Source organism: Chelon labrosus, assembly GCF_963514085.1.
Source record: "Chelon labrosus genome assembly, contig: SCAFFOLD_67, whole genome shotgun sequence".
Classification (NCBI taxonomy): Eukaryota; Metazoa; Chordata; class Actinopteri; order Mugiliformes; family Mugilidae; genus Chelon; species Chelon labrosus.
Window position 1 is genome coordinate 74,436 of NW_028181717.1, and position 12,284 is coordinate 86,719.

The following is a 12,284-nucleotide window of genomic DNA, read 5'->3' on the forward strand; positions in this document are numbered from 1 at the left end:
GAGACAGAGGACATAGGTAGGACAGAGGAGACAGAGGACATAGGCAGGACAGAGGAGACAGAGGACATAGGCAGGAAGGAGAGAGGACAGAAGACAGGGGAGACAGGATACAGGGGATAGAGGCAGGGCAGAGGACAGAGGAAAGAGATAGGACAGAGGACAGAGGGAGGACAGATGAGACGGGAGGAGGAGCGTTTCCTGTCTAGGTCTTTCTGCTTGAACAAACATGAGAAGGTCAATGATCAACTCAGAGAAAGAAATCGTCCTTCTCACGCGATGCTACGCTACCTCAGACACACTGATACACGCTAACACACATATTCACCAATGCATGCGAGTCTGTCACATGTCAGGCTGTTTTTACCGGGGGGCCCCCAAAATAGATAATTAAGAGGGTGGACTGATAGATGACAACGTGTAGATTCCCTGTTGTCGTATATTATTATCGTGAAGAGGAATGGTTGTGTTTCCATCTAGTGGTCACTGCTGGTATTACTGCATTAGAACACGGTTCAGTGCAGAGAAAGGAATGATCAGCTATGAAGCTGTGAGCTGAATGTTTCTGAATCATGAACCTTATAAAAGTTATTATTATTATTACTAGTGCAGTGCCCGTCGGAAGTATGAGGATTAGTGGAAATATTAGAGCGGAGAAAACCTATTTTACCGATATATTTTACATTTCTTATCCAAACAACGTCAAACTTAGCAGTGCACATCTTCGTGCCCGTAGCGAGACACCTGCCCAGTTTCAAATCAATCGGGCCAACGGTTCGCGAGATATGCGTGCCACAGACAGACAGACAGACAGACACACAGACGCTTCTTGATTTATAGATAGATTATTATTATTATTATTGTTATTATTATAGACAACTGAGAGAAGAGACAGCAGGACAGACGTGGACAACAATTTCACACAGAAATACTGAGAACAGACAGGAAACATTAAGGTAAAGATACAGGTAGAGATACAGGTAGAGATTAGTTTAGAGTAGATTAGATTAGATTCAACTTTATTGACATTACACATGTACAGGTACAGAGCAACGAAATGCAGTTTAGCATCTAAGCAGAAGTGCAATAGGCAGTAAGTGCACGTGGCGTAAATATTATGGTATATAAGTAGAATGGTACAGGTTTTTTTTTTTACCACATATGGACAATATTTACAGATCAAATGATGTACAGGTGAGACCCTACATACAGGTGAATGAGCAGGATATACATAATGATTGAATGAGGTACTATGAACATATACAGATGGATTTGTTTGTTAAATGTGAGTAGACTATAAACAGGAACTTTACAATAAAGGAGATGGGCAGATGACAGATACAGGTAGACATACAGGTAGGCATTAAGGTAGACATACAGGTAGACATACAGGTAGATCCCATAAAGGTTCAAAAAAGGCAACTGGACTTGTAGAGTTTTTTGAGAAGACATTTCACCTCTCATCTGAGTAGCTTCTTCAGATAGGGAAGAGGAGGAGGAAAAAAAACAGTCCCCCCTCAACTACAGGTAAGTACCCAGTCGTTAATGGAAATTAGCTGCACCAGTTTCTGGTTATTAGCATAACTAGCAAGTTTTTTTCAGGAGGAGTTCCTATTTAAACCTCAGACTTCCCACCAGTCCCCTTGAACTGAAGAAGCTACTCGGATGAAACGTCTTCTCAAAAAAAAAAACTCTACAAGTCCAGTTGCCTTTTTTGAACCTTTTTTGGATAAACCATGACCTGGATGACTGAGAACCTTCACAGAGACATACAGATAGAGATACATATAGACATTAAGGTAGAGATACAGGTAGAGGTACAGGTAAACAAACAGGTAGACATACAGGTAGACATACAGGTAGGCATTAAGGTAGAGGTACAGGTAGACAAACAGGTAGAGATACAGGTAGACATACAGGTAGGCATTAAGGTAGAGGTACAGATAGACATACAGGTAGAGATACAAGTAAACATACAGGTAGGCATTAAGGTAGAGATACAGGTAGAGATACAGGTAGGCATTAAGGTAGACATACAGGTAGAGATACAGATATACATTAAGGTAGACATACAGGTAGGCATACAGGTAGGCATTAAGGTAGACATACAGGTAGAGATACAGGTAGGCATTAAGGTAGACATACAGGTAGGCATTAAGGTAGAGGTACAGGTAGACAAACAGGTAGAGCTACAGGTAGACATACAGGTAGAGATACAGGTAGACATACAGGTAGGCATTAAGGTAGACATACAGGTAGAGATACAGATATACATTAAGGTAGAGACACAGGTAGGTATTAAGGCAGACATACAGTTTGGCATTAAGGCAGACATACAGGTAGAGATACAGGTAGACATACAGGTAGAGATACAGGTAGAGATACAGATATACATTAAGGTAGAGATACAGGTAGACATTAAGGCAGACATACAGGTTGGCATTAAGGCAGACATACAGGTAGAGATACAGGTAGACATACAGGTAGAGATACAGGTAGACAAACAGGTAGAGATGCAGGTAGAGATAGAGGTGGACATTCAGGTAGAGATACAGGTAGAGATACAGGTAGACATTCAGGTAGAGATACAGGTAGAGATACAGGCAGAGATACAGGTGGATATACAGGTGGATATACAGGTAGAGATACAGGTAGAGATACAGGTAGACATACAGGTAGAGATACAGATAGACAAACAGGTAGAGATACAGGTAGAGATGCAGGTAGAGATAGAGGTAGACATTCAGGTAGAGATACAGGTAGAGATACAGGTAGACATTCAGGTAGAGATACAGGTAGAGATACAGGCAGAGATACAGGTGGATATACAGGTAGAGATACAGGTAGATATACAGGTAGAGATACAGGTAGACATACGTGTAGGCATTGATCACAGAATCAGAATCACAATGCTTTATTAATCCTTCAAGGAAATTAATAAATATACCTAGACAATCTCTACCTAGACACACAGGTAGACATACAGGTAGACATACGGTCGAGATGCAGGTAGACATTAAGGTAGAGACACAGATAGACAGTAGATGGATAGGTGAAGTGACAGGTATGTCTCACACACATGTGATCATATTACCTTGGAGTGTGACAGTATAGTGGATCAAGAAGGCAGACAGGCAGAACCACTGACAGCATCAGGTTTCAACAGGCCCCCAAAGTTTCCACCAACAGAGATGGACAGGATGGATGGACAAACTGTTGGGACGTGTAGAGGACGTGTAGAGGATGTGAAGTTATCGTTAGGACACAATTGTACATCCAGTGTTTTGTTGTGTAGAACAGAGAAGAGCACATCTGGATAAATCGCATTAAAATCCTCTCCTTAACTTTAGCCTAGACCCCATTTAGTCCAGAGGACATGACCTGTGCCTCACAACTTCCTCCAAACAGACAATGAGAACAGGAAAGTCATCGGCTTCCTTGACACCAGTGAGAGCGCCGTTACTCACATCTGTCGTCTCATCCACCAAAACAGCAACAAAGGCTTTTATTAGTTTCCCTTTTTAACTCTTCTCCCATCACTTTGTATTTTGCCGGATGTCCCATAAAACACTCTGTTAGTGTTCAGATGATAACATCAGCCTGTGTTGAGAAAAGAAAGAAGCTTCTCATAGTTTTCTCTATTTGCAGATGCGGCACTTTCATCATGTCTCCAAAATGAAAGTTCCTGTTCAGCTCATGAAATAAATATCTGTCGCTCTTTTCAGTATCTCCCTATTTTTCTTCACCTTTTCGTTGTGGAGCTCCGTTTCCCTGGGCACTTCTTCGTTAACCTGTAGATCCACTCGGGTTTCTCCAAAAGTTTCCGACAGCTGTTAGGGTTAGGGTTAACCCCAGCCGCTGTTTTGGTGTCCCCCTGCTGCCTTGGACAGATAACTCAAGTTTGCAAATCCTGTGCAGCTCCAAACACTGAGTTGATCAACATTATAATTTGCAGTGTTCATCGAAGGCTCGCTAGCTTTGAATAGTGTTGGTCGGCCTTTCGTCATGATGTCCAGCTCTTCTTGAAAAGTCCATCTTGAAAAAGAATTGCTGAGTATATCTGAGTCCTTCAGACAGTGTGGGTTGAAAAACACGACTATTAAATCTGATTAGTTAAAGCAACAGTTTCATTTATTTTAAGCTATTGATTTGTTTACCCTGGCAACACATGATGACTGAAATATGATTGGATGAAAGCTCTGACATAAACAGTGCTGGAAGCAGCGCAGCCAGGAGACTGTTGGTATTGAAGATATATTAAAAGTTAAATCTACAGCTCTGGTCTCTGGAGATGATTGCTCTCTTCAGGATGAATGCTTTTAGAACTCACCTTCTTCAATGATCAAGGTTTAAAGTTCTGCAGAGTTCAGGGGTGTGGCTGCTTTGATTGACAGGTGAGCTGTCTTTAGCCTCTATCACATTTCACCTCTTTGTTAAATCAGTTGATCCATGTTGATACGAGCTCTGAGCTCCTGTCCTCTGATTTCTAATCCTGTCTCTTCTCTGTCAATACTCGCATCATGTGCTTCTACTGTGCAGCAGGTTAACAGCTGTTTTTACAGGCAGATGAACTGGTTCTGGTTTTGGTTCTGTTTAAGGTTTCTTCCTATTAAAAGGAATTTTTCTTGCCACCCTTTCCATCAGGTTTGAGTTTTATAAAGCTTCTTGAGACAATTTGTATTCTCATTGACGCTATAAAAATAAAATTGAATTGAATTAAAAGTGTATTCATTGAGCTCCTTTCTAAGGCAGGTGTGTGTCTGTCAGCGTACCTGTCGTCCTTATCTACCTGTGGATCAGTGGAGCGCTGACTCTGTGAGCTTCACTTAGTGTTGTTGTTGTCGGAGGTGACGCTGACGAGTCCAGTCTGCAGCTGGAAGTTAATCTCACTGATTAAACACTGTGTGAGGCGTTCAAGAACAGACTGGGACGTTTCATAGAACTGGATGAAGAACAAACCGTCTTCACCGTCTTCTAGCTCAGTGTTTGGTCTCTACCGCCTCAGAGCTTCAGTCTAAACCAGGAGCAGGTTGATAGATCACAGCTGACGGTCCTCACTAACCCTGATAAACGGCCTGATGTAAACACTGGAGAACCTGATCCGGTCAGATCACAAGGTGGGGTCATGTGACCTGGTAGTCAGTCTGGCTCTGCTGGACACGCACAACAACACACAACAACGCACAACACACAACAACAGACACAACGTGAGCTTACATGTTGCTATGCTAACTAACATGTTGCTATGCTAGCTTTCATGTTGCTATGCTAACTAACATGTTGCTCTGTTAACTTAGGGCTCCATCAAACACATAATGACAGAGTTATTTTAACTGTGGACTAAATGAATGCAGAGACACAGAGAGAGAGACAGAGAGGGACTTGAACAGGGACAGAGGGACAGAGGCATAGTCAGAGACAGAGATAGAGTCAGAGACATGGACAGAGAGAGATGAACAGGGACAGAGGGACAGAGAGAGAGAGAGAGACAGAGGCAGAGACAGGGAGACAGGCAGACAGAGACACAGAGACAGAGACACAGAGACAGAGACAGGAGCTGTAATCAGACCTCAGGTTGTTTCTTCTCAGTTACAACCTCCTACACTGTTCACTGGTCGTCTATACAAAGACATGTGTGTTAGTGTGTGTTAGTGTGTGTGTTAGTGTGTGTTGTGTGTGTTAGTGCGTCGTGTATTGTTGCGTGCATAGTTGTGTGTATTGTTGTTGTGTGTGTTAGTGTGTGCTGCCACTTCTCTCTCCTCCCACTCTGAAGCTAAAAACAAACTCAGCAGCTCTCATTACATTCACTGAGAGTCTAATCAATACTCAGAGGCCCCTGGGGGCCACGCTGTGTTTGTCTGAGCTCACCTTGTTTGTTTTTTATTTCACAACAAAACAACACAGTGATGCATTCAAAGTCTTCTCAGGCGATGCCTTCACTGTCCTCCACTGCGATGTGTTAATGTCCTCTAATGTCCAGCGATGCGTTCAAGTGATCTCTGATGTGATGTTTCATTTGTGGTGATGCATTTACTGTCTCATCTGTGTGATGCATTTACTGTCTCATCTGTGTGATGCATTTACTGTCTTCTACTGTGTGAAACCTGAGTGAATGGACCCCCCCCCCGACCCGACCCGACCCGACCCGACCCGACCCGACCTCCTCTCATTTCATTTTCTCTTCTTTCATTTCACCTCCTGTCCTTTTAGGGTTCAGTCTCCTCAGGTTTCACCTCCTTTCTCCTTCCACTTTCCTCTAACCTCATCCTCTGTCGATGAAGCTCGTTGACGCTGAAGGAATTGATGGCGCTCAGCGTTTAGTTGAGAACAAACTGAAATCTTTCTCGGTTCCTCTTCAAACAAACTTCAGAAACAACTGGACAGAAGACGAATGTTCATGTCCCTGGAGCTCTGGCACGAGGACTGGTGCATTGTGGGTATCTGCACTTTGACCAACGAGCTGCAGGCACATTAAAGCTGGTGACGAATGTTTCCAAGCATATGTCCTCCCTCTGAGGTTTCCTCTAATTAAAAGAACTTGTCCAATTAACCCTCGGCCAGGCCAATCTGGTGCTATCTCGTTAAGGCGGCCCGTCAGCGGTCCTCTCCCTAATCCTTCTCTCTCTGTGGGACAGGAAATAGTGGGTAGATAATTAGCCCCAACATCACCTCCATCAAACTTCACCAGCAACTTTTAATCCAACAACAGAGAGGATTGTGGGAAGTGTGGAGGGGGCGGAGTCAGCCTTCTGCAGAGATTAAGCCAGAGTCGATTAAACTTTTACTAGATTTCACCAAAGAACTGAAACTTCAGCTGACCTCCAGGACGTAGACTGATCCAGACCACAGTTTAAAGGAAGACAAACCCAGCTGTGGTTCTGCACCATCTCGAGTTCCATGTTTCAACATTAAACTAGAAGAACCAAACTTTTAGCAGATATGAGAGTTCAGTGGAGATGTTGTTGTCCAGGACATAGATGGAGCCACATAGAACCAACTCTTTCTAACATGAAAAAATAAAAACCCTTCAGAGACTTTATCACACTCATCATTCCTCTTCCTCCTCTTTAAATGTGTGATTCAGGACATAGACTGAAACATTCACAGGAAGAGGAACCATTTGGCATCCCCAGATTAATTAATGTTGTCAAAAGGCTCAAGATGGAGAAATCCACTAGAAATAAAATATCTACAGAGATGTTTCCTCCGCTTTCTCCAGGATGTAGATGGAGCCCAACGGAAAACTCTGGTCTACACCATTCGGTGTCCCTGCTGGTATCACATCAGATAGCCAAGGACTTGTTCATTTCAGTTTTCAGATCTTTTCGTCATGTGACCGAAATCTCCTAAAGTAAATATTTTAAATCTGAGCTCATGTCAGTTTCTTTATGGAAATCTTTTCAGATGTTTTAACATGAATTGTCTCCGACCGTCATGCTATTTGTTCAGATCAGTTTCTGTATTGATTCATTTCAAATTTAAATATTTTAGTTTTTCAACCAAACTGTTTTTCCCTCACAAGAGATGAAAGTGAACAAGGTTGTGACGGATTTAATACCGTGATGTTTGTGTTTGTGAGAAGAGGAACGAGAAGAAACCTCCGACGTGGTCAGACAGAACTTTATCAGGTTGTTACAATAATTAGCGTCATAATCATAAATAATTCAGTTGATTCTCCAAACAGGTACACGTCATATCACAGCATATATATGTATATATATATATACAGAGTTAAACAAATGCTGTCCAGCACATAGACCACTCCCACTCAGTCAGGAGGACAAATCTCTGATGTGATCTCAGAGCAGCCTCAGTGACAACTTTTTCTTTCAGACGGCGCTGGAGCTGAACTTTAATCGGGTTGACAAGCTTTTAAAGTTTTAACTTCAAAACAAAGAACCAAGCAACATTTCACAGGCAGTTACAACATAAAGTCCAGGACGTAGTCAAAGCCATGAGGCCAAGAGACGAAATGAAGGCAAACAGGAAGTGCTTGTGTGTCACTTCCTGTAAAAACTAAGATTTAAAATTAGATTTTTACAGAACAGAGGCAGAATTAAAGATACAGTCATATGCATTTAAAGCAGGAAATAGAACCAGCCCGACACTAAACCAAAGCAGAGCAACAAAAAATGTTATATTCTCTGCACCATTTGGTGTCCCTGGAAAGAACAGTGCAAGATAAATTACAGTTCATATGATCCAAGTCGTAGACACAGCCCTGGACGAAACAGACATAATCTTGGAGTGACTGCTGAGCCATTTTGCATCCCTGGTCATAAAAGAGACTGAATGGTGCATTAGAGGAGTTGTGCTGTGACTGAAAAGTTCATCTTCATGTTTTTTGTTGTCACACCTAAAATCTACACGACAAAGGAGCAGACTACAAACTGGAGTTCAGTTGACTTCTGTTTTGCTTTTTATTAAATTTCAGGCTTTTACTTTTTTAGAAATAATCAATTAATGAAATTTACAATCCAGTGAATAGTCTGGGCCCCGTCTGATGCCCTGTTGCAGAAACCAAGGGCAATAAATAAAAGCAGGGAAGCAAAGTGGCAGCAGAGACACATAACTGATATGTTAACGTCTCAAAGCTGAATTCTGAAGATCGGCCGACGTCTCGTTTAACTTTCGTTGTCTAGTATTAGCGTTAGTGCTAATGTGCATTGTTAGCTGATGAAATGATGGTTAGTCAGCGTTAACACGACCATCACATCTTTGCTCAGTTGTCACGGCAAAAGTTATTTCATTTTAACGACATGATGAAAACAGAACTGTCTCCGTGACAACGTAGCAAACAAATCAGATGGCTCTTTGCAGACCAGGAATATTACCTGAAACTCAAACTAGTTCAGGACATAGCCAGGCCCGACAGACAGACATAACATTATTAAAGAACTCAAGCAGTAGGTCAGTTACTATGATTTTCCAGGTTATAGGCAGGACCCAACACACAGCACAGTGGTTCACTACATTCAACAGCAACGTCTTCACTTTCTTCTTCTACTCCAGCATTTAGTCACAGCCCAGGAGCCAGACTGAAGTAGTGAAATCATAACACTCTAGGCAGTAGTCAGAGCCCACAGTGCTGGGAAGGAAGAAGAGATGGTTCCAGGCGTTAGACTGAGACCAGCTGAGGTCATGGATGTAGACAGAAGGAAGGGAATGGACATACTGGATCCAAGTGATAGTCTCATCCTGACCCAGCAGTACCTCCACCAGGAGTGTTTTCTTTACTGAGACGGACTAATTCCTGGGACAAAACCTCCAGGTCCTGTGGAGACAGAGACAGAAGTTGTGTGGGTGTCTCTCAGTGTCTCTATCTGTCTCCATGTCTCAGTCTGACTCTGTCATGTCCCCATGTCTTAGTCTGTCTCTGTCATGTCCCCATGTCTCAGTCTGTCCCCGTCTCGTCTCTGTTACCTTGTGCAGGTGCATGTTCTTGGTCAGCTGTTCCTCCAACATGTTCTGAAGCTTCTTGTTCATTTCTCTCAGGTTCTCGTCTCCTGGTTTCACCAGATCTCTGAGGACAGAGCCAAGACCTCCCCTGTCCCCCTGAGCACCTCCCACTACTCCTCCTGACACATCTGAGAGAGGAGGAGGAAGAGGAGGAGGAGGAAGAGGAGGAGGAGAATGAATGAATGAAGGAGTTCAACAGACAGCTCATTGTCCAACCATCACTGGTTGAAGACAACACAGTATCACACCTCCTGGGTCAGAACTGAGAGAACCACTGAAGAACCACTGAAGAACCCCGAGAGAACCGCTAGAGGAGCACTGAAGAACCACTGAAGAACCCCTAGAGAACCACTGAAGAACTGAACCGCTATTCAGTATTAGTGTCTTTATTGATGCTTGAACGATAAACAAGCCTCCGGTCACTAGGGGGCAGCAGAGCTCAAACTGATCAACAGACTGCCTGTTCTACCCAGAAGGAGAACACAGGAACACAGGTGTAGAGCTGGTGGAGGGTTCCACCAACAGACTGCCTGTTCTACCCAGAAGGAGGAGAACACAGGAACACAGGTGTAGAGCTGATGGAGGGTTCCACCAACAGGCTGCCTGTTCTACCCAGTAGGAGAACACAGGAACACAGGTGTAGAGCTGATGGAGGGTTCCACCAACAGGCTGCCTGTTCTACCCAGTAGGAGAACACAGGAACACAGGTGTAGAGCTGATGGAGGGTTCCACCAACAGGCCGCTCATTCTGTGAGCATGTTCCTCTTACATCACAAGGTTCAGACGATATTACAGTCAGTCACACAGACTGAAGGTCAACCTGGTCAACCTGTGTCTCACATGTGTCTCACCCGTTGACCAGGTCTACCTGTGTCTCACCCATTGACCAGGTCTACCTGTGTCTCACATGTGGACCAGGTCTACCTGTGTCTCACCCATTGACCAGGTCTACCTGTGTCTCACCCGTTGACCAGGTCTACCTGTGTCTCACCCATTGACCAGGTCTACCTGTGTCTCACATGTCTCACCCATTGACCAGGTCTACCTGTGTCTCACATGTGGACCAGGTCTACCTGTGTCTCACATGTGTCTCACCCGTTGACCAGGTCAACCTGTGTCTCACATGTGGACCAGGTCTACCTGTGTCTCACATGTGTCTCACCCGTTGACCAGGTCTACCTGTGTCTCACATGTGTCTCACCCGTTGACCAGGTCTACCCGTGTCTCACATGTGGACCAGGTCTACCTGTGTCTCACCCGTTGACCAGGTCTACCCGTGTCTCACCTATGCGACTGTCCATGACGTATGTCTCAATGATGGCGCTCTTCCTGCAGATGTCCTCGGCCATAGAGGAACAACTGACCTCCAGATGTTTGACCTGAAACAGAACCACATGATCAGAGTCCAACCAATGGACGGTTCGGGTTTATGAGGTCATGTGACAATAATCTGACCAATCAGCTTCCAGGAGGAACGACCAGCCGCTATGAGTCGCTTCCAGACGGCTAGTGTCTACTAAGAGATCCTCACGATGGACACATAGACGGTAAAGACGGTTATCATGGGGACAGGGCAGGACAGAGGGTGGTTGTCATGGTAACGGAGGGCTCCCCACCTTCTCCTCCAGCATCCATTTCTCCTGCTGGACCTCCGCGAGACGCTGGAACAGCTCCCCCACCTCGTCGTCAGATAACTCAGCTGGACGCTGAGACTGAGGACTGCCTCCTCCTGACTGACACAGACACAGGAACCATCAACCTCTGACGCCTTGCTCCACGGCTCCACGCCAACACACACTTACAACCTCTACCATGGGTCTGGTTACGTGTTATTGGACGAAGCGTGTCCCCAGAGCATCTGTCCAATCACTGACTCGACGGGAGGAGCTCCACCCACCTTGCTCTGATTGGTCGGCTGAGTCTCCTTCATCATGTCTCTGTAGGAGAAGGAAGAGACAGAGGACGAGTCTCCTGTCTGCTGAGTCCGACTGGGACTGTTGATCTCAGACAGAACCAGCTCTTCCAGACCTGAAAGACAGACAACATGTCCTCTATGAGACAGGACAGACAGAACGTGTCACTGTCTCTTTAAGACATCAGATTATTGTCCCTTTAGCACTGTCCCTTTAAGACGCTGTCCCGCTAAAACACCGTCCCTTTAAAATACTGCCCCTGTAAGACACCGTCCGTCAAAGACTTCGTCCCTTTAAGAGACTGTCCCTTTAAGGCCGGTGCAGAGCAGCTACTTTAAAATGTCTGATTCTCAAAACCTCAGGTTATAAATTATACATGAAACAGAGGACGTCCCTGGACCCAGCAGAGACAGAGACACTATAAAAGTTTACAGGTCTGTGTGGCAGAGGCTTGTCTTATTTTAGACAGAGGACACTGAGTGACACTGAGGATGTGGACAGGTGGACGTTCACCTGTCCTGGTTTTACTGTTGGTCAGAATCTCCTGGAGTCTCTCCTGGAGTTTGTCCGCTCGCTTCCTCTCCAGCTGCAGCTGGCGCTTCAAGTCCTTCAGCTACAGAGAGACAGGGGGACAGAGTCAGAGGGACAGGGACATAGACAGAGACAGAGACTTACTTTCCCATTATTATATTCATGCTCTGCTGATCTTAAATTAAAATAGAAAATAAAATATTATATTTATTATTATAAATTAAAACATTTATGTCCACTTGTCTGTGTCCTTCAGTGTCTGTCCCCCAGTCAGATGAACTCACCGCTGCGCTGCCTTTCTTCTCCAGAATCCTCTGTCCGTCCACAGTGTCCTTTATCTCCTAGGGACAGAAGACAAGGGTGCACTTAGAAACGGAGACAACG

General features: G+C 44.5%; 1 protein-coding gene across 4 annotated transcripts in view; it reads right to left on the minus strand.

Moving 5' to 3' along the window:
- Positions 1-7,025: 7,025 nt before the first annotated feature.
- Positions 7,026-12,284, minus strand: part of gripap1 (GRIP1 associated protein 1) — a 39,292-nt gene continuing 34,033 nt past the window's right edge. Inside the window, exons 23-30 of one of the 4 annotated variants that reach the window (XM_084575196.1) lie at positions 12,185-12,241; positions 11,883-11,982; positions 11,354-11,484; positions 11,073-11,189; positions 10,742-10,835; positions 9,421-9,584; positions 9,173-9,271; positions 7,026-9,085 (exon numbers count right to left, since the gene is read on the minus strand). In XM_084575196.1, the coding sequence (XP_084431322.1) occupies positions 9,191-9,271; positions 9,421-9,584; positions 10,742-10,835; positions 11,073-11,189; positions 11,354-11,484; positions 11,883-11,982; positions 12,185-12,241 (744 nt within the window). In that variant the 3' untranslated portion in view covers positions 7,026-9,085; positions 9,173-9,190. Of the gene's footprint in view, positions 9,272-9,420; positions 9,585-10,741; positions 10,836-11,072; positions 11,190-11,282; positions 11,485-11,882; positions 11,983-12,184; positions 12,242-12,284 lie in introns of those variants that run through there. The other 3 variants (XM_084575195.1, XM_084575197.1, XM_084575198.1) reach the window with 3 other exon arrangements.